Source organism: Ictalurus furcatus, chromosome 17 (assembly GCF_023375685.1).
Source record: "Ictalurus furcatus strain D&B chromosome 17, Billie_1.0, whole genome shotgun sequence".
NCBI classification, from domain to species: Eukaryota; Metazoa; Chordata; class Actinopteri; order Siluriformes; family Ictaluridae; genus Ictalurus; species Ictalurus furcatus.
In genome coordinates this window covers 24,437,575-24,460,074 of record NC_071271.1, presented here as the reverse complement: position 1 = coordinate 24,460,074, position 22,500 = coordinate 24,437,575, and the positions used below count along the sequence as shown (strand labels likewise).

General features: G+C 39.8%; 1 protein-coding gene and 1 long non-coding RNA gene across 3 annotated transcripts in view; one reads left to right on the top strand and one right to left on the bottom strand.

Annotated features, from left to right (window-relative positions):
- Positions 1–22,500, bottom strand: part of LOC128621104 (neurobeachin-like) — a 129,433-nt gene that overhangs the window by 22,063 nt on the left and 84,870 nt on the right. The window contains exons 10-11 of the mRNA XM_053646593.1: positions 20,254–20,424; positions 1,431–1,520 (exon numbers count right to left, since the gene is read on the bottom strand). Coding sequence (XP_053502568.1) covers positions 1,431–1,520; positions 20,254–20,424 — 261 coding nt within the window. The remainder of the gene's footprint in view (positions 1–1,430; positions 1,521–20,253; positions 20,425–22,500) is intronic.
- The window catches only part of LOC128621105 (uncharacterized), a 24,953-nt gene continuing 6,301 nt past the window's right edge, over positions 3,849–22,500 (top strand). The window contains exons 1-2 of one of the 2 annotated variants that reach the window (XR_008388226.1): positions 3,849–4,045; positions 4,570–5,081. This is a non-coding gene — a long non-coding RNA (uncharacterized LOC128621105). Of the gene's footprint in view, positions 4,046–4,569; positions 5,082–22,500 lie in introns of those variants that run through there. The other variant, XR_008388227.1, reaches the window with a different exon arrangement.

Sequence of the window (22,500 nt, the reverse complement as noted above, 5' to 3'; positions counted from 1 at the left end):
TGTCAGATTAGCAACGCGAGAGGAAAAGGACTGTTGACTGTCCATGCAGTAACCAAAGGTGGGATCAGAGAGTCGTCCAGGGAGATCACAAGATCCTGACATGGTGATGAATCAGCTGGGATGAACAGCAGTTCAGTTTTGTTGGTTTTGATTAAGTTTCAGCTGATGAGCTTCCGTCCTTGATGAGATGTTTGTAGACATGCTGAGATCTGACCAGAAACAAGAGGATCTGATGGAGGGAAGGAGAAGATGTGTCGAGTGTCTTCCGCATAGCAGTGGTATGAAAACCCATGTGAGGGTATGACCTCATCAAGAGATCGAGTATAGAGGAAGAACAGAAGAGGACCAAGTACTGAGCCTTGTAGGACACCAGTGGAGAGTCTGCGGGGAGCAGATGTGGATCCACTCTGCGTCACCTGGTATGAGCGACCTTCCGGGTGGGAAGCAAACCACTGATATGCTGCACCACGAATTCCGAGACTCATGATGGTGGACGAGAAAGTCTTATGGTTGACTGTTGTTGTGGGTGAACATGCAAGAATTTCACTGAATATTTTACACTGTGTTTGGGCACGTGACAGTAACACTCGAACCTCGACTTTTCTTTTCACATGTCTGGATGATAACCCATCGTTGCTATTTTCATTTTATTTTCCACATCTTTTGCTATAGGCTTTTTATTTTCCCATGCTCATTTGTCTGATTCGATCTGGAGTGATTTGTGTCATAAAAACCCAAAATATGGGGTCATTAACAGTTTCAGAGCAGGTGACTTGGAGGGTATTTTTGGTTAGTGACACGTGGCAGTATTGTGATATGTAATTATTTAAATAAAGTCAAACAGACGTGTTGCTTGTGTCTTATACACCGTATCTGAACGATTGCTCTTCAGACATCAGTTTAAATATAATCCTAAGAGGTGAATACAGAGAGTGAAGCGCTATATGACCAGTAGAGAGCGCTGTCCTCTCATCAGACACTCCATAACAGAACCCTGTTATTCTGAGGAAGCAGTGTACTTTGAAAAGTATGTCAAGATTGTGCGTGTGTGCGCATGCGCATGAACGTGTGTGTACTGTACTCTCGTATGAGCCAATGACTGCCCGAGTGAAGTTTTCCCAGCAGCACATCTGTACTTCAGCTCTGCAGTCTCCTGTGAGCAGATTAGCATCATGACACACTCTGCGAATGTGCTGCACATTACTCAGGATGAAGATGTGCTCATTAAAGCCGTGGGCATATGAGCGTGAAAAACGGCGGCGCCGTGCGCCATGAAGGTCAGACGTGACTGCCCTCGTCTAGAGTAATAGCTATGGTGGTGGGGGCGGAGCCACGTAGCAAAGCTGTACATATACACAGACACTAGGAAGGATCTGAGAGTGCACACACACACACACTCATACACTCATACACACACATGGTACTCTCACCAGGTGCATGGCGGAGCTGCGGGGAGGATGGGGCTCGATGAGCAACTGAGATGGCGTCTGTCCAATGCTCTGGATCTGTGCCTCCATGGCCTGCAGTGAAGAAAAAGAGGGAAAAGGACAAAGGATGGAGAGATGTAGAGAGAGGAAGAAGGAAGAGAGGTAGAGAGAGAAAGAGAGGGGGAGGAGTGTCACTATCAATAGGCATCAAATGAGTTGACAATGCAAGCAAATCCCCAACTCAGCCTTTGCTTAGAAAGAAGGATAAGAGCAAAGTGTGTGTGTATGTGTGTGTGTTTTCCTAGTCTCCCATGCCATGCCATCCCTTCCTGTCTCCTTCAACCCCCCTTCCAAGTCTGCAGAGTCATCCAAGTGTTAGTATAGAAGAGACAAGCCTTTTCCCATTAACACGCTTGAGTTAGCCGTGCCTGTTTCCAGAGGCAGACCCAACAGACGCTAACCTGGCCTGACACACACCGCCCGCACTGCGCCATGGCCTGTGCTCTGATGTTATTGTGCCAGAGACAAAAGATGGAGAGCAAACACACACACACACACACACACACACACACACACACACACATAGCACACTAATAAGGACTGATAAGATAATGTATGAGATCATATAAGATATCATCACGATAAGATAAACCGACATGATATAATAAGATACGATAAGATAACATGATGCATGATAAGATGCAAGAAAGGATAAAAAAAAAAAGATATAATACGATATGATATGATAAGAAGATAAGATAAAAGAAGAGGAGATAAGATATGATGAGATGACATGACGAGATACGATATGATACGATGAGACAATAAGATAAGAACAGAAAAAACAAGATACAATAAGGTACCATAAGATGAGATCAGAAGATGGCATGACAAGATATGATAAGGCACAGTGCGATACAATAAGATAAAATAAGGTAAGATAAAATATTGTGTTGTATAAAGTATACTGTACTTATGCACATGACAGGAAAGCTCGAACCAGTGGTACCAAAAGGGTAAGACAAGATAAGATAAGATAAGATAAGAAATGATAAAATGAGAAGAAAAGATATGATATAGTACAACACAATAACATACACTAAGATAAGATATGATACGTTGCGCTAAAATGAGAAGATACGATATGATAAGATGAGAAAACATGAGAAGATAAGACATGATATGATGAGATAACATGAGAAGATAAGACATGATAAGATGAAGTAAAATGAGAAGACATGATAAGATGAGATAACATGAGAAGACATAAGATGAGATAAAACGAGAAGATAAGACATGATAAGATGAGATAACATGAGAAGATAAGACATGATAAGATGAGATAACATGAGAAGATAAGACATGATAAGATGAGATAACATGAGAAGATAAGACATGATACGATGAGATAAAACGAGAAGATAAGACATGATAAGATGAGATAACATGAGAAGATAAGACATGATACGATGAGATAAAACGAGAAGATAAGACATGATACGATGAGATAAAACGTGAAGATAAGACATGATACGATGAGATAAAACGTGAAGATAAGACATGATACGATGAGATAAAACGAGAAGATAAGACATGATACGACGAGATAAAACGAGAAGATAAGACATGATACGATGAGATAACATGAGAAGATAAGACATAAGATGAGATAAAATGAGAAGATAAGACATGATACGATGAGATAAAATGAGAAGATAAGACATGATAAGATGAGATAACATGAGAAGATAAGACATGATACGATGAGATAAAACGAGAAGATAAGACATGATACGATGAGATAAAACGTGAAGATAAGACATGATACGATGAGATAAAACGAGAAGATAAGACATGATACGACGAGATAAAATGAGAAGATAAGACATGATACGACGAGATAAAATGAGAAGATAAGACATGATAAGATGAAGTAAAACGAGAAGATAAGACATGATACGATGAGATAAAATCAGAAGATAAGACATGATACGACGAGATAAAATGAGAAGATAAGACATGATACGACGAGATAAAATGAGAAGATAAGACATGATAAGATGAGATAAAATGAGATAAAATGAGAAGATAAGACATGATAAGATGAGATAAAATGAGATAAAATGAGAAGATAAGACATGATAAGATGAGATAAAATGAGATAAAATGAGAAGATAAGACATGATAAGATGAGATAAAATGAGATAAAATGAGAAGATACGATACAATAAGATATGATACAATATGATAAGAAACATGAGGTAAACTTTTTTATATACAGACAGTTTGGCATCTAAAATCTAATTGGCTGAGCTGAATTTGAATCCAGTGTAAAATCTTCGCCAGGCGTGTACCTGGGAACGCATCACAATAACTGGAATCTGTATCAATGCTTCAGGGTTTAAACAAACAAACAAACAAACAAACAAACAAACAAAATACCTTACACTTAGACTGTTGCTCTGTCCATGGAATACCCTAATCTTGTTGCTTAGCAACCAAAGCTTACTGTTTACAAACTACATTGTGTGGCAGAAGAATTGTGTATTGAGAATATTATTAATAATAAATTCAATCATCATTACACAAGGATGTGCAGTACACTGATGTCATCATGGGTGAGTTTTTTTTTTTTCTTTTCTTCCCTCAGCTTCAAAATCATGCCTAAGAAAGTGATCATTTCACTGTAAAGCACCTATTAGCGGTTCATTACTTGAATAAATCCCTCATGGGAACAGTAACGTGTTCGAGCAGCACGACAGTAAGAACAGTGAGGTAGAATAATGAATATACATATGACAATAGTCTCATAATATGATTTTATATATGTACATGCATGATATGAAAGTACAGTCCAAACACAGAAGTATGTAAAAACAATGTAAATAAGGGAAAATGTATTATACTAATATGAATACAGCTTTCAAAAGATCTATCGAGCTTACATATATAGGAAAAGGAACGTATGTTTGACTTCCTCAGGGCACTAACTACATAAATGCACTTTCAAAAATAACCTTCAAGGTCCACTTATGTACCTTCAATCGATGTTGTTACCGAGATTTTGAAAATAACATGTAAATTCAAAGCCAGAAGCGGCCATTTTTCTGCTCACAGAGTAACACTTTTATTACATGTGTAGGAATAAATGGCGAGATTTGCAAATGAACGCAACATTCAATCATCTTCAGTAAGCGATTTATCCTGGCTAGGATGGCGATGGACCTGGAGCTCATCCCGGAAATACCGGGTGTGAGCCGGGAATACACCCCGCATGGGACGCCAGTCCATCGCAGGGCACCACACACACACACACACACACACACACACACACACACTCATTCACAGTAAGCAGCATGTTTTTGGGCGGTCGAAGGAAACCGGAGAATTTGGAAGAAACCCACACAATCTTAACATATGGGATGTAAGATTTTGCTTTAAATTATAAACAGATGGCAAACGTAAACCTTCATGTCCTACACTGATAACAGAATGTCCTTTCCCCCCCTGAAACAATCTTTACATTTCCATACTTAAAATTCCATACTTCCAAAGATCTGTGGTCTCTGTAAATAATGGACTGAAAGTACATGGCATACTCTAATACACAAGCTCTAATTAATGGTATCAAGGGAATAAAAATTGTCAAACTGATTAGTTTCACTTCCTTTTGTCAGGGTTTAAAACGGTCCCAAAACAGAATCAGAACATGGCACTGAGTGATCTATGCATGTAAACGGACTGGCGTTAGTACTATTAGCTGTTACAGTATTTATACGACAGTGCGGTACAATTCTCAAATCTGATTGAGACCAAATAAGATCAGAGCGTGTGCGATATTTTTGTATAACAGCACAGCTCGAACCGTAGTCCTAACTGTAACATGGACGTCTGGATTAATGCGCTTGTTATCATACGTTATGGTTGCTATAGTAACATCTCACACGCGGTGACTTGTACAAAAGGGCACACGCTCAACGACAATTTATAAATTGTTCATTAATAAATGAATAAACATTGTGATCAATGGCAAATCGCAGTGGTAGAAGCGGAACACCACACTCCAGAGCGCCATGATTATTTGCGTATAACTGCACAATCTGGAATGTGTTATAGCTTACGTCATGTAGCGCATTGTTGCATCTCTCAGGCTTAGCGTCAGTGTCTTTATAGATTCCACGATTTTCTATTCCTGGCGCATCGACGTCCATCAGCGCTCTACCACTATGATACGAGTGCGAACAATTTAATAGGCTCATTGTCGCGCCATCATTCGTAGTGTCGAGCCTGCAAATATCGTCAAAATGCACTTCCATTTACCAGGTGTATCAACAGGAAGTGGTTTTATAGATAGTCTAAACTTTATACTACTGTGTTACTTCTGTAACAGAAGTGTTGCGATGTTTACAACATTTTTCATTCAATTGAATTTTTATTTGTGTAGCGCTTTTAACAACGGACGTTGCATCAAAGCAGCTTTAGAGAAATATATAAACACAGGATAGAGATTTTAAGTGTGTGAGTTTATCCCTATTGGGCGAGCCGGTGGTGACGGTGGTGAGGAAAAACTCCCTGAGATGATACGAGGAAGAAACCTTGAGAGGAACCAGACTCAGAAGGAAACCCGTCCTCATCTGGGTAACGACGGATAGTGTGAAAGTAAAAGAAAGTTCATTATGGTGTTTATATGTAGTCTGTTTGTTGAACTAGTCCACTGTTCACTAAAGGAGACCTGAGTGTAAAACTGCACGTGGTAATTGCAGTCCTAATGCCATCGTAGCAACCGTAGTCCCAGCAACCACAGCGAGAACGTCCATGTGGAATTGAGATCCAAAACCATTTCCATGGTACTTCAAGCGGTACCGTCCTCAGCGATCTCCAGGCGGTAGTTGATGAGAGCTCCATCCAGAGGTAGGGCATCAGGATGGATCAGGCAGGTCCGGGGAGCAGAACGGGTCAGGATAAATTGTGGAACATTTTTGTATGCTGTAGCGTTACAATTTCCCGTCACTGGAACTACGATGCCCAAACCTGTTCTAGCATGACAGTGCCCCTGTGCACAAAGTGAGCTCCATGAAGACGTGGTTTTCCAAGTTTAGTGTGGAAGAACTTGAGGGTCAATCCACGAAACACCTTTGGGGTAAACTCATTCGACCGTATTAATGTTCTTGTAGCTGAGTATCCAAATCCCAACAGCCATGCTCCAAAATCTAGTGGAAAGCCTTCCCAGAAGAGTGGAGGTTATTATAGCAGCAAAACGGGGACTAAATCTGGAATGCGATGTTCAATAAGCTCATATGAGGTGCCAACATACTTTTGGCCATAAAGTGTGCAAACCTTGAGTAACACCCCAGTGACAAGTTTGTATTATGGAAGGTACAATTTCAAACTGATTTTCCCAAAAATGAGGGGGAAAAAATGCCTCAGAGGTTACATACTAAACATTCCAGGCTAAAATATGGATGACATGCTTTTAAAAATATATATATATATATATTTTTACAGTTTGCCAACATACAGTATGTGCAACATAGCATATGATGATCTCTGGGTAATAGACTGGCCCCGTAGTCACCTGATCTCTCACCACATGGGTTCATATGAGCTGAAAAATCCATACCACTGGCCAAAAAAGGCTGTACTGGGAACTGATAACAGCCTGGCGTGCCAACTTGAATATATTTGATCTTAAGGTTAAAGGAGGATATTTAAATTACAAAACAGTTAGATCTACAGACATTTAGTCAAAAATCATTATAAAATAAATTGTTCGTGATGATTTTTTTTTACAAACATTTTGTTCCTTTCAAACAGTACAAAGTAGAATAGTAGACAAAGCGCAATATTATATTTATGTTCAATACACGAGCATAACTGAGTGCTAAGATTGCTCATTTGTTTGACTGTAAGTACATTTAGCCATTTCTGTGACATTATCTGATATCATAACCTCATTATAAAAGTCTTCATCGGTTGATAATGTCTCCCTGTTAGAATTTATAAAACTCTAGTAATACATCGTGAATCTCTTATAATGTGACCTACATAATTCCTTCATCACGGGTCATGTGTCACTATTCATTATAATGCCACAGGATGTACTAAACAACGTTCATAACTAATAATGACCTGTGGATAATTATTTAACGGTTAAAGCTGTAACGTTCATTAACAATTATAAAACGTTATAAATATTATAGTACACTTGTTTAATTCCAGATTAATTCCAGAAACACATACATTATTGCAGGTTGAAAAGTAATGTAAAAATAAAAAAAACAAATTATATATATATATATATATATATATATATATATATATATATATATATATATATATATATATATATATATATATAATAAACTTTTAAAAATGGGGGTTTTGTCCATGCAGCTTCCTGTCCCTCCAGGGTTAAGTAGGTTCTACGTGTGTGTGTGTGTGTGTGTGTGTGTGTGTGTGTGTGTGTCCTTGTCATCTGAAACAACAACAACAAAACCTACTAGGTACAACCGACCTATAATGCCAACTAATTTATCACATCGTTCACTTTACACTTACAATGCTTATAATGTTTTAGGATTATTCACAGGTCGTTATTAGTTATACCGGTTGTTTAGTACTCGCACGATATTATTAGAACTGCACGAGGCATTATTTAGACTTACCAACTTATAAAGAATTCTACGCACAGTTATAATGCATTATGAATTTGGGCTTCATAGAAAATGCTACTGTCGAATTTGTTTTTTTCATGTGGTCACCAGACGTCATTTTCGCAGCCAGAAATAAATGTACCGGCGCAACAGGGGGTGTGATAGTTGTCAAAAATGATACTGTTAAGTAGTATTTTCCTGACAGACTTCAAATTCGGTTTCCTCAAAGAGACAGAAAATGTGTTTGCTGTACTGTACATTCTGAAAGTAAAGTCTTGACGTAGAATCTCTAAGTCTAATTGTATAGCATTATAAGAAATATCACCATGTTGAACCGATGGTGCAACGGTAAGTGTTGTGAGAACTTGTGAGAACGTGTAATGTAAAAATGAAGCCGCTTATACGAAGGATACGTAAATCAAATCCTGCAGAAAGATGCCAATCTAGTCTACCAGCCTAGCATGATGGATGCAAAGCTAGCGCTATCCACTGTAGCGCTGAGAAAGTCGAAGCATGAGGTGACAAATGAATCCGTGCCGATGCGGAGGACGAGATCTAGCCTACAAGTATGGGTTTATGTTGACATGGCACACAGAGTGTGAGCTGTTCAGCTAGACTGAGAAGCGAGGCTTCACGTGGCGAGAGCTGATGGATGGGACTCTTCCATCAGCCACCGGGGGTCTTGTAGGTGTCTGTCAACACTAGCAAACATGGTGGCACATGTGTACACTGACACGGCCACACGCTCCTGTAGCACACGCTATCAATAACCCATGTGTAGTGTCATGCGTCTGTCAGACTTCCAGACCAAGAAAATAAGTCAAATGTGGCAGGTGAACAAAAACGAGAAAGAAAAAAAAATGCATTTCTGTAACGTATCCAACATCTTTCATGTCTTTGAATTGAAGAAAAATCTTTAAGATTCCTATTCATTGTTATATTAATCAATGAAATGTCAGGAAAGCATGGACATAGTAGAATATTCTAGAATTGAAATCTTAGTAATGCTAAATATGAAGCTAGTATGCTAAGAAGGTAAAGCGGTTCTACAGTGATGAGATTTCATTTCTGATTTTATTTTTGTTTAAATGCAGTAAATTGATTGATTGAGAAATCTCAGTGGTAACCAATATGCTGTATAACAACGAAATTTGTTTCAGTTTGAAGCTTTTTTCGTGTTACGTCATGTTTTCCAGTAAACAGAGACATAATAGTGGAATGATATGAAAAAGGACAAACTACAGAGGTGTGATGATATAATAATAGTTACTGTCACTGCCCTGAACTTGATTATTTTCCATGACCAGCATATCTAACATTGCCAATGCTAACAAATCTTCTTTATTACAGTTTTTTATTATTATTATTATTATTTTTAATATATGCAGCTTGTCCTGTTACCGAGAAACTACAAAGGGTAAACTCTTTTGTGCTGAAGATGGTAAAAAAATAAATAAATAAAATAAAAAATAAAAAATTAAATTAAACTAACAGTGTTAGCTTTGGCTGCTGGGGACTCTGTCCATAAATGTTAAAAAAAATAATAAATAAATAAAAAAAAATTTACAGTGTTAGCTTTGGCTGCTGGAGACTCTGTCCATAAATGATAAAAATAAAAAAAATCTCCTTACAAAAAAATTCACCACATCAAGAATTACATGTATTTTTAATCCATTTATGTGGCGTGTCCATCATGCAAGACCGATCTATAAAAAGAAAAAAAGAAAAAGCATATTTGTTCCATATATAGCAATTTTCTAGCGATGTTTTAGCTGAATTATTAAAACCATATACCAATGGTGGGTGGGATATCAGATCAGACAGCCAAAAGGGGAATGTTCTATGTACGATTTGAACATCATCTGCATTTCATTATTTCATCAGCCATTTGTATGCCCCTTTAGATAAATTTTCAAAACCAATGGTAAAAACCAACGATGCTACCTGTACAAAATAAGCATGGAAAATTACCCAAACTTAGTCATGCCATTCCAGCATGGCCTTATGATTCTTCATCGTACCTCATCACAGGTCTGACCCCTACACCACTGGACTCTTTTGCAAACTTTGCCAGAGCCGCCTCTAACACATTTGGCAACCATTAAACGTCAGTCACCGCTGCTTTACACCGCAGTCCATCAAGTAACAACCGACTCGCATTATAGCTATTTTAGGTTAGGCTCAGGAACAGGGGTCATGACGTCTGCTCAAATAAAGTAATCTGATCCAAAGATCTGAGAAACAGGCAGCCATGTGGAACACATCACTGTGTTCCTGCCAGACAGCACAGTCATGAGGATGGAGAGAAAAACAGAGACAGGAATTTCTGCAAAGAGTCACATTCAAATCGCTAGCAATCGTGACCCAGAAATTGAGTGAAATGGGAAACATCTACACGGGGTTTTTTGTTGTTTTTTTTTTTTTTTTTTTTGGTTAGGAGAACACAAGAGCACCAATGATAAAATATCCATGTGTGAATAACTGTAGCAACAATGAGATCAATGTCAAGGGAAATTGTGCCAAAAATGCCAATTATCCTGAAAAGAAGCAGATGTTTTCTGGTTTCAACCTTGCAATTTAACACGATGGGAAACTCTTCCTTCTCCAGGCTGTCTGACTCCACAGTATCACCTCTGGAGGGTGAGATCTCAAACTAAAGCAGCAGCGGAGGTTATCTGTCGGACACATCCCTTTGGACCATCCGACATGCCAATACTCTGATCATCACACCTTTAAAGGGATAAAAACAGGCTCTATCACCAATGGGAATCTGGAAACCTTCACTGGCAGTTAATTACATTAATCCATGTTAAGCTGCTGTTTGTTAGCATTTGAGAGACCGCTTGCTTCACGCATGCATACGACTGCATACGACTACATATCCCAAAGCTACACTCTTACCCTGACTTGCTTTTAAAGTATATTCACTGTATGCAAGATGGCTTCCAAATGTATCCTGCATAACTCAGTGTGAGAGTCAGACTATACCTGTGTCTCAAATCACACACGTATGTGCAATTCTAAACCATTTCTGAGTGTAAACACCAATTATGAAACCAATTTTCCTGTAAAATGGTTAGTGTTGGAGTTTTTTTTTTTTTTTTTTAAACCTCTCATGCTGCGTATAAACCTAACGTACTAATCTTCTCGATCTTCCAGATCATCGTATATTTACGTTGTACATATACATTTGGCAGAAGATGGTATGATGGTACAGCGGTTAGTGTTGCGGCCTTACAGCTCCAGGGTTGCTGAGTTCCTAAGCTTGGGTTACTGTTTGTATGGAGTCCTGCGTGTTCTCCCATGTCTGTGTGGGTTTCCTGAAGGTTCTCTGGTTTCTTCCCACCTCACAAGACCATATGAATAAGTGGATTAAATTGCCCTTAGGCGTGAATGAGCATGCGGTGCCCTGCAATGGACTGGAGTTCCATCCAGGGTGTATTCCCTCCTTGCTTCCATTCCCGGTATAAGCTGCGGACCCACCATGACCTGACCAGGATAAAGCTCATTCTGAAGATAAATTAATATTTGCTAGACATTCTTATCCAGAGGCAGGAGAAGTTTACTCCAGTGATTTGAGCCATGCTTTTTCTTCTGTCTTGAAAAGTCTTGAAAAGTCAAGAAAATACCTTTAGGTATAAGGTCATAGTATGCGATTTGAGACACAGCTTATGACAACAACCACAAAAAGGGCACAAGCTTTACTTGCCACTCTTCTGCCATCGTGTCCTATGAAAAGTTGGCATAGAATCGCTAAACATTTTGACCAAAATGTTGACATAAAAACCTGCCAGAGAGCGACGTTTCTGGCCTGCCTTACACTCTTGTGGATATCGCATTTAATCATTCACAGGAACTCTGGAAAATGAACAACGCTGTTTATATAGCATACGTGTGTGCACACATACTGTACATATAGTACATACTTACAAATCAAGTATATTCATTCATTCCTTTCTAGTAAGTGCTTTATGACGACCAGGGTCATGGTGGCGCTGGAGTCTACACTACATGGCCAAACGTTTGTGGACACCTGACCAAAACACTCGTACGTTAGTTTTGACCGTTCCCTTTCAGATTTAGTCCACCCTTTGCTGTTATAATAACCTCCACTCTCATGGGAAGGCTTCCCACTAGATTTTGGAGAATGGCTGTGGGGATTTGTGCTCATTCAGCCATAAGAGCATTAGTGAGATCAGGTACTGATTTTGTGGGAGAAGGCCTGGGGTGCAATCGGCGTTCGAGTTCATCCCAAAGGTGTTCAGTGGGGTGGAGGTCAGGGCTCTGTGCAGGGATTCGAGTCTTTTTAATCCAACCATGGCAAACCATGTCTTCATGGAGCTCACTTTATGCACAAGAACATTGTCATGCTGGAACATGTCTGGGCCTCCTCGTTCCAATGAATGGAAATTGTAATGCAATCATACAAAGACATTCTATACAATTGTGTGCTTCTAACTATATGGGTGTGATGGTCAGATGTCCACAAATATTTGGCCAGATCGTGTATCTCAGGAACACTTCGCAGGATGCTGTTATACACACATTGGATGGGATGCTGGTCCATTGCAAATGACCATGCACCCACATCCACACACTTGTTCAAGGAGCGTTTATTGTAAGCCTTACAAACATACCATCTATCACCTTTAAGGCATTTCTGCTACTTCCCCAAATCTGAAAGGTTCTATATAGGATCTTGCAACCAATGGTCTACTTTTGGCTCTCCAACCATCCAAAGAACCCTTATAAGAACACTTTCCTTTTCTAAAAGTGTATGAATCGGTATATTTGAATGGGTCCAATGCATTCCCAATAATCTACAAGATAGTATTTGTTCTAATCTTTGGCTGTTTGGAGAGAATATCTCAAAGCTGAACGAGCGCACGTTCTTTCATTCATTCATCTGCTGTAAGTGCTTGGTCAAGGTCATGGTGGATCTCGAGCCTATGCTCTGGATGGTACACCAGTCTATCACATGTAACCATGCAAACTCATATTCACACCTAGGAGAAATTTAACAGCTTGTTTTTGGTTGGTGGGAGGAAACCGGAGAACCCAAAGAGAACATGGAAAACACCAAACAGACAGTAAGCCAGGCTCAGAATCAACCCAGGGACACTGGAGCCCATTGTCTCAGACAAGCCATAATAAAGGTTGACCGTTTTAAGCTGTTCTTCGCTGTTTTTGTGTGTATTAAACCGTGGAAGTCATTTGACCCATAACATAATGGATCTAACTTTTTGTTCCCAACATAATATGATTTTGGTGATTCTGTTTGATTTCATAAAAAATAAAGTCATAAGAATAGGAAGGTATGAACGCCTAACCTTCTTCTTCTGAATTCATATCACTTCTGAAGTGCAAGACCATATTTCTTTTCTTTTCTTTCTTTTTAAATGTGGGCTCCAGGGAGCCCCCGGCTAATGAATACTTGGGAGAATACTGAGCGGCAGTAATTAGTCAAGAATTTCCTTAATAAAGAAAAAGAACAGCTCATGTCAATTTAAATTTCTTTGAAATGTAGGGCAACAGAGGTAAATAGGGCTAGAACTGAGTAAGAAAGAAAGACTAGTCGCTCTGGAAAGCAAACACATTAGCATTAGCTCAAGTTGAAACTATCCTGCGTGCTGGTATTTAATAATCTGACGCATGTTCTAGGTAAACGCTCGGATCGTGTCTCCAGTCCTGTTTTCGTTGCACCAATGCATAATGCGATACGTGTGTTCGACCAACATGAGTTATCTCCCACCCTGCCTTAGACTTTTAGGCCTGTCCACGAGCTAATATTTTCTCCATGCTAGCCGAATGAAAAATAATGTGTAATAAGCAGGCTGCCATGCGTACTTGTCATTTTAATATCGCTACGACGTCATGTTATGATCTGTGTTTCTACAGCCGTTCACTGACAAATGTTTGATTCCGCACCATTCCGAGTCGACGGCAGCCTGAGGGATCGCCGTCCGTTTGACATCCTGACATTTTAATGCCATTATTGCAGTGCTTAATGTTGACGCCGTGGCCGCACCTGTCAGAGGAGAGCGAATCAATAACCTGGAGCTAAAGCACAGCCTGACTCTGTGAGATAGCAACATCCAGATTCATACTTGTGTGTGACTGAGAGGGCATCAGACTGTAGGACAGGATCAGTGTCAGGCAACAGAGCTGAAAGCTGGCCTGAATTTCAAAGGGAAAATGCTATCAATTTTTTTTTTTTTTTTTTTTAAGGGAAATTCACTGCTTATATATAAATATACCAATATGAAGGCATATTAGGTGAAGTAGCAAATGATTATTAGTTTGAACTAACAGTCGGGTCCATAAGTATTCGGACAGTGAGGCGATTTCCGTAATTTTGCCTCTGTTCTCCACCACAGCGGACTTGAGATTGAGCGATCAAGATGTGATTGAAGTGTCGACTTTCGATTCAAGGGGTTTAGTAAAAATATTCCAATAACAGTTAAGGAATTACAGCCATCGTTTGTAGAGTTTGTCCGTTTTCACGGGCTCAAAAGTAATCGGACGAACTAACATCATAATCATTTTTAATGCTCGGATGCGGATCCTTTGCAGTCGGTGACTGCCAGAAACCGGGAATCCATGGACATCATGAAATGCTGAGTTTCCTCCCTTGAGATGCTTTGCCAGGTCTTTACTGCAGCCGCCTTCAGTCGCTGCTTATTTGTGGGTCTTTCTGCCTTCGGTTTTGTCTTTAGTTAGTGAAAAGCACGCTCAGTGGGATTGAGGTCATCAGACATTTAAGAACATTTCATTTCTTTGCGTTAAGAAGCTCTTGGGTTACTTTCGCGGTATGTTTTGGGGTCATTATCCATCGGTTTTGCAGTATTTGATTGAATCTGAGCAGAAAGTCTAGCTCTATAGGCTTCAGAATTCATCCTGCAACTTCTATCAGCAGTCACATCATCAATCAACACCAGCGACCCAGTTCCATTGGCAGAGATACATGCCCATGCCATAACACTTCCTCCACCATGTTTGACAGATCATGTGGTATACTTTTCCTTTCCTTCTCCATACTCTTCTCTTCCCATCATTCTGGTACAAGTTAATCTTGAATCAGAACTAATCAGACTTTTTTTTTTTTTAAATCTAGCCTTTCTGTTCTTGGGTGTTAACAGTGGTTTGGATCTTGACGTAAACCGTCTGTATTTACACTCATGAAAGTGTCTCTTGATTGTAGACTTTGCCAATGATACACCCATCTCCTCGACAGTCTTCTCGACTTGGCTAGATGTTGTGAAGGGGTTGTCCTTCACCAAGGTGAGAATTTTCCAGGACTTTCCAGCTCGCCGGTGCATTCCTTCTTTTTAAGAATATACCAAATTGTTGATTGGCCACTCCTAAAGTCATTTTGGCCACTCATCCTTCTGATACCGTAGTTATCCGTTTTGTTTTTTTTCAGCCTAATGATGGCTTCCTTCGCCTGCACTCTTTGGACCACATACTGAGCGTTCCCATGAACAGCTAGCAAACACAAATTCAACACTTGGAATCAACTCCAGACTTTTTATCTCCTTAATTTATCACGAAATAACGAAGAAACAGGCCGCACCTGACCCTAAAACTGCTTATCGGTCAATTGTCCAATTATTTTTGAGCCTGTGAAAATGGAGATACTCTCAATAAACGGCTGTAATTCCTAAACAGTTCATGCAACCCCTCGAATTAAAGCCGAAAGTCTACACTTCGATCCCATCTTGATTACTTCAATTGAAATCCATCGTGGCGGTGTAGAGGCGAAATTAAGAAAATTGCGTCACTGTCTGAATACTTACGGACCTGACTGCGTGTATATATATATATTTACACGATCCAAAAAAATCCCAATTCAAACGATCTGAATACCGTAGCACCTTTCCTGACCCCGTGACCAACACGATAATAAGAAACAACAAATAAAAGTGATTTATTTTGTCCTTAGAGGAATAATCCCTCCACCCAGGACGGTGGACGTCCCTCGGAAAAAGGGAGCCGGAATGAAACAAAGATAATTGTCACTGTGTGTAAAATAGCAGGGAATGATAAAAAGCAGAGCTTCCTCCATATTGTTTGATAATTAGCCCCCCTGGTCGGTGAGTGATTTGCATAGTGGTCACTTGACAAATAAAGGCAGTCCTGGAAGTGACAGTATATAAATGACTTGTTTTGCAGACAGCAGATGGTGGGTATCGCAGGGAGCGAGAGCAAGAGAGAGAGAGAGAGAAAGAGAGAGAGAGAGAGAGAGAGAGAGAGAGAGAGAGAGAGAGCGGCGGGTGGCGGAGAGGAAAACACTCTGCCTACCAGCTGCTGCTGTCTCTGAATCACATCCGCTAACACAATTAAGCTGTACGCAAACTTCACGGTGCGGGGGCGGATACCGATCACGCCGATCCATACGTTTTGGACATCGGAAACGTTCAACTCGGAGAGACGTTAGAAGTGGTTACGGAGATCACGATCGTGCAGTACAGTCTGACGTCAATAACACCACGGCGAAAGAAGTTACCGCTTCGACAGAGTAATGGTGTGATTAAATACAACGACAGAGGAATAAATAGCAGTGCTGGTAAACATTCAGCTTTATATCGAACATGGATCATAACGCTCTCTATTCATGCTCTCAAACGATATAAAACGTGCACATGCACTGAAAATACTCAAAAATGACTCGCATTTCTCGCTGTTATTAAACCAGACAACCTTCTACGAACTTATTTACAATAGTAAGTAAGGAGGAAAACACCTCAGGATGTCAGGTTAGCGGAAAATTATCAACGACAGGGTGGTGTGATGTGGCCAGACTCACAGCGGAGTTACTATTACCATCCAAAAGATGATTATTTTCCACACAAAAAAAAAAAAACAAGTTCCAAAATGTTTTATTTCTCTTATACCACAGCAGTTCACCAATACTAACAAACTTCTAAGTACAGAATAAGTAAAAACATACTTTTTATCCGTTTATAGTTACTTTCGATGTTGTGGGAACGTCGGCAAAAAAAAAAAAAAAGCAAGTTAAGTCCGGTTCTCACTTATCTTATAGCAGCTCTAAACATAAACCATACTCTTACTGTTTACAAAGCCCTGACACTGGAGACTCCTTCCATCTAGGTTTAATAATCTCTCCTGGGAGAAAACGACACCATATGAATGATCGATGAATCATAAAAACGTTGTTTAATAAGTTTATTATTAGTCTTAGATTATGTGGCGTCCCCGCCATACAAGTCTCTCCGTAAGAAGTTACTATAGAAATGACGACGCTAAATGACGGCATTAACATAAAGCTAAAATCTGTCGTGGAGCACTTGCACTACTGTCAGATCTGCGGTTAGAGGACATTAATCAACACCTTCGGACCAATCAGAATCGAGAATGTGGTATAAGAAAAGATAATCTAGTGCATATAAAGTGTGTGTGCATGTGTGTGTGTGTGTGTTTCGAGGTTATCAGACGATCAGAGTTGAGGGCTGAATACAAAGTGTATGAGTCAGCAGGCTGCTCTCATCTCCCATAGGGCACATTTGCATGAAGAGACATGGACACATGACACACACACACACACACACACACACACACACAAATGCTGTTCATTCATACCACACTACCAGCTAGTATAATGCTGAGTATCTGAGCATAATCTGACCTGATTCTAAATAACTGAGTAAAACAGCAACACGAGGACGTTGGAAGAGAACGTTCGAGGAGGGATTACATCGTTTACATTAGACAACGTTGCTCGAACTTTCAACGGATTCCCCCAGAACAGTCGGATCGTACAGAGGTTTGATGTTGTTCTAGTGGATATGATTGCAGTCAGAACATTAGGATCAGAATTATATCACGTGAATTAAACTAAAAATATGAAATTCGATATGGATCGAGCGACCGAATGTAAAGACGTCACTACAAAGCATGCGCATGCAGTTGGGTGTCTATTAATGGTTAATAAATGTGACTAAGCGTGAAAACATCAATATAAGTGCTTCATCTTAGTCCGATATATGCAACATATCTCAGATAGCTAGTTAGAGAATGAAGGATTCTTCGCTCCCCTAAGGCGGGCTATGTCGAAGCCGTTAAAGGTTCCTCGGCAGAACAAGCTAAAGAAACCTACTATAGTTCTGCATCTAGCCTTAGGTGTTCATGCAACATTTACGATTCGGGTTGTAGTTTACGTCTCACGTTACGAGTTTATAGGTTACTATTTCACATGCATGGTTTTAACAGTTTGTAGTTGTGAAATGTTCAGTTTCAGCTCCGCCCTTTCAGCTCTCAGCCATCCACAAGGCCGAGTTCCGGAGTCATTCACTTAGCTCCGCCCCTCAGAATGTTACCACAGTGATATGTTTCAGTCCGAAAGCCTTGAGTCGTCCTTGTGTTTTTGTTGGTATAAGACGGCAGTGATTTGCAAATGTAGTAACGTAGTACGGAAGATCAAACGCACGACATTCATCACTGGAACATGAACGCTGTAAAGACCAACCTGAAAGTCTTAAGAAAAGTTATGAACACTAAACCCCGTCCATAACCCGAGCTTTAACCTTCTTAAGTTTTCATAGGGCTCGAGGTGTGAGAATTGTTGGAACGCTCATGTTGGCGAATCGGGATATAAACTAGGATTCAAAGAAATATTAAGGGTTGTAATTCGTATAATTACAAATATACCATATTCATATAGTGTCCATAGTTTTGAGTCATCCAGTGACTCTGAATGTGCGACCCGATCTGAACTGAAGTGACTGTTACCAGTCCAAAGTGTTGTTTTGTTTTGTTTCGTTTTGTTTTTTCTAAAACCATCATGCACCAAAATGTTTTATTCGTTTTTACACCACAGCAATTTGCCTAAGGTTACAATTTTATTGTATATTATTTTATTAAAGAATTATTTAAAAAAAAAAAGAATGTCGTTTGCATATTTGTTTGTTTGTTTGTTTTTTCGCTTTCTTGAAGTTATCTGCCATCCAAGTTGCTGTCTACGTTGTTACTATAGAAACAATAAAGTAATAGAACGAGCATTAATATTTAATAAACCTGTGCAGTACTGTTACAGAAAATTAATCGACGCCTTCTGACCCATCAGAATTGAACGATGCTGCGCTATTATAATCATGAACGAGTTTTGACTCTCGTCTTATTACGTTAGGGCTCGAGGTGTGAGGAACGTTGGAACGCTCATGTTGGCGAATCGGGATATAAACTATGATTCAAAGAAATATTAAGGGTTAAGGGTCAAATCCGATTACAGCTGTTGTAATTCGTATAATTACAAATATACCATATTCATATAGTGTCCACAGTTTTGAGTCATCCAGTATGACTCTGAATGTCTAGTAGCCTAGTAGCTTGTTAAGTAAGAATAAAACACTCAGAGGTGTGCTGTTATAGGAAAATAACAAACCATCACTTAATCGTGACGTGCGACCCGATCTGAACTGAAGTGACTGTTACCAGTCCAAAGTGTTTTGTTTTGTTTTGTTTTTTCTAAAACCATCATGCACCAAAATGTTTTATTCGTTTTACAACACAGCAATTTGCCTAAGGTTACAATTTTATTGTATTTTATTTTATTAAAGAATTATAAAAAAAAGAAAGAATGCCGTTTGCATATTTGTTTGTTTGTTTGTTTGTTTTTTCGCTTTCTTGAAGTTATTAAGACCAAAGAAAATGCACCGACTTTCACAAAGTACTGACACTGGAGACTCCTTCCATAAATGTTAAATAAACACATCACCATATCAATGATTACTGTATAGGTCTTTCTTAAATAATAACACAATAAAAACAAGGCTTGCACTATGTGGAACATCTGCCATCCAAGTTGCTGTCTACGTTGTTACTATAGAAACAATAAAGTAATAGAACGAGCATTAATATTTAATAAACCTGTGCAGTACTGTTACAGAAAATTAATCGCCGCCTTCTGACCCATCAGAATTGAACGATGCTGCGCTATTATAATCATGGACGAGTTTTTACTCTCTTGTCTTATTACTTCGTCGGTTACTAAGCTTCATTAAAAGTGGTCTTATAGTATATTATAAGATGAAGCCGGTTACCATGGCTACTACTGTACCACTACACATTCATAATGACTGAAGATAAGTTAAAAAGCTAAAGTAGTTTGAAGAACTGTGTGTCGGTACGGCAGTGATGTCACGGCGTTCATGTACCTCACGCAGCAGGGGGTCGGAGGCGAGGCTGTCGAGGTTGACGAAGCCCTCGTAGGTCAGGTGGTGAAAGACGTTGAGGGCGCGCACAGCCTCGGGCCCACGCTGCTTGTAGCCGAAAATAAGGTCAATCCACTGGTGCAGCTGACACGAAACAAACTCGCTTTCCAGAGCCTGTAAAAAGAGGAGCAGCCAATTAAAGAGGAGAGATGCAAGAAAACACAACAATGACATGCATGCTCAATCATATAAACACAAAGACACAGCATATAGCAAAGCACGTACACACACACCGCAGAAGTCAGTACAATTTAAGCAAGAAAAAAGAAAACAAAAAAAAAAACACAGATGTAAAGAAACAAAATCATTCACTGGAACTCATAGTCAAGGACCTGAGATTGTACTTGCATGGAAGACAACACGTGAGTCTCATAAGTTAACGCAATAAACATTTAAGTTAATGAGTCTCATTTGAAATTATTAAGACAAAAACGCAGCTGGTCATGTTAAAAAACAAAACAAAGCAAAAACACACACACACACACACACACAAAGCCGTCCACACACACATACACACACACATACACACAAAGCCGTCCACACACACATACAAATTACAGCTTTACACTGGAGACTCCTTCCATAAATGATAATTACACATCTCCTTACAGAAAACCTCACCGTAACAACAATTACACACGTTTTAAATCTGTACGTGGAGAGTCCGCTGTACGCACGTTTTAAATCTGCACGTGGAGAGTCCGCTGTACGCACGTTTTAAATCTGCACGTGGAGAGTCCGCTGTACGCACGTTTTAAATCTGCACGTGGAGAGTCCGCTGTGCGCACGTTTTAAATCTGCACGTGGAGAGTCCGCTGTACGCACGTTTTAAATCTGTACGTGGAGAGTCCGCTGTACGCACGTTTTAAATCTGCACGTGGAGAGTCCGCTGTACGCACGTTTTAAATCTGTACGTGGAGAGTCCGCTGTACGCACGTTTTAAATCTGCACGTGGAGAGTCCGCTGTACGCACGTTTTAAATCTGTACGTGGAGAGTCCTCTGTACGCACGTTTTAAATCTGTACGTGGAGAGTCCGCTGTACGCACGTTTTAAATCTGTACGTGGAGAGTCCGCTGTACACGTTTTAAATCTGTACGTGGAGAGTCCGCTGTGCGCACGTTTTAAATCTGCACGTGGAGAGTCCGCTGTACACGTTTTAAATCTGTATGTGGAGAGTCCGCTGTACGCACGTTTTAAATCTGTACGTGGAGAGTCTGCCTACTATATAGTAGGTAAGTACGCGGTTTGGGACGCAGCCGTGCTCTCTTGTTTGCCGTAAAACGGTCGAGCGCTGCCGTGTGTGTACGTGTCCTGTCGCAGAATGCGGTGAAAACTCTCACACGACGTTAATAGCGTGATTAAGGTGTGTACGTGTCTGTAACGCCACTGAAACAGGAATACTCCACACGTCTTAATTCCATCTGTGTTTACTTCGAGTGTGACTTTAATCGGATTAAGGTCATCAATAATCTCTGTTTACATGCTAGTTTCTTAATCAGAGTATCGTCTTAATCGGGTTCATATCGGATTATCGTCGACCATGTAAACGTACTGACTGTGTGCCATTACCATATGTCTAAGGGTCAGTGATTGTTTATAGCAAACTTTTATGCAATAATAATAATAATAATAATCATTAGTGTCTTAAATGTCACTTTGATGCATGTTTTAGACATTTTCCCATGTCTCTGCAAGCATTATCCAGCATAAGGTGTTATAAATGTGTTAAATACACCCTTTAAATAGAGTAATACTGTCCAGACGATGTACTAATACCTACTGATATCGTTATCAATGTAAATATTTATATTGTGATACCAAATGGACAAATTTGCAACTGGCCAATACCACAACGTGATCTTTCATCGGAATCATCAAACCGGACCGGCTATTTCTGCATAATGGCCTGCTAAGACATTAAACACTAATGTAAGGCCAATTTACCGGCTACCTTGCGGGATAATGATCATAAAACACGGCCTTGTACCAAATGGATTTTTTACAGCCGTCCAGGGACTATACAGCGATACAATCATCACCGGAGAGAAATAATGAAAGTTATACTGCAGACATAATGCAGATTCAGATTTCCAAAAGTAATAAACACCTACACAATCATGGTCACTCACTCACTCACACACACACACACACACACACACACACTCTCACACAATGCTGGAATTTAGAGC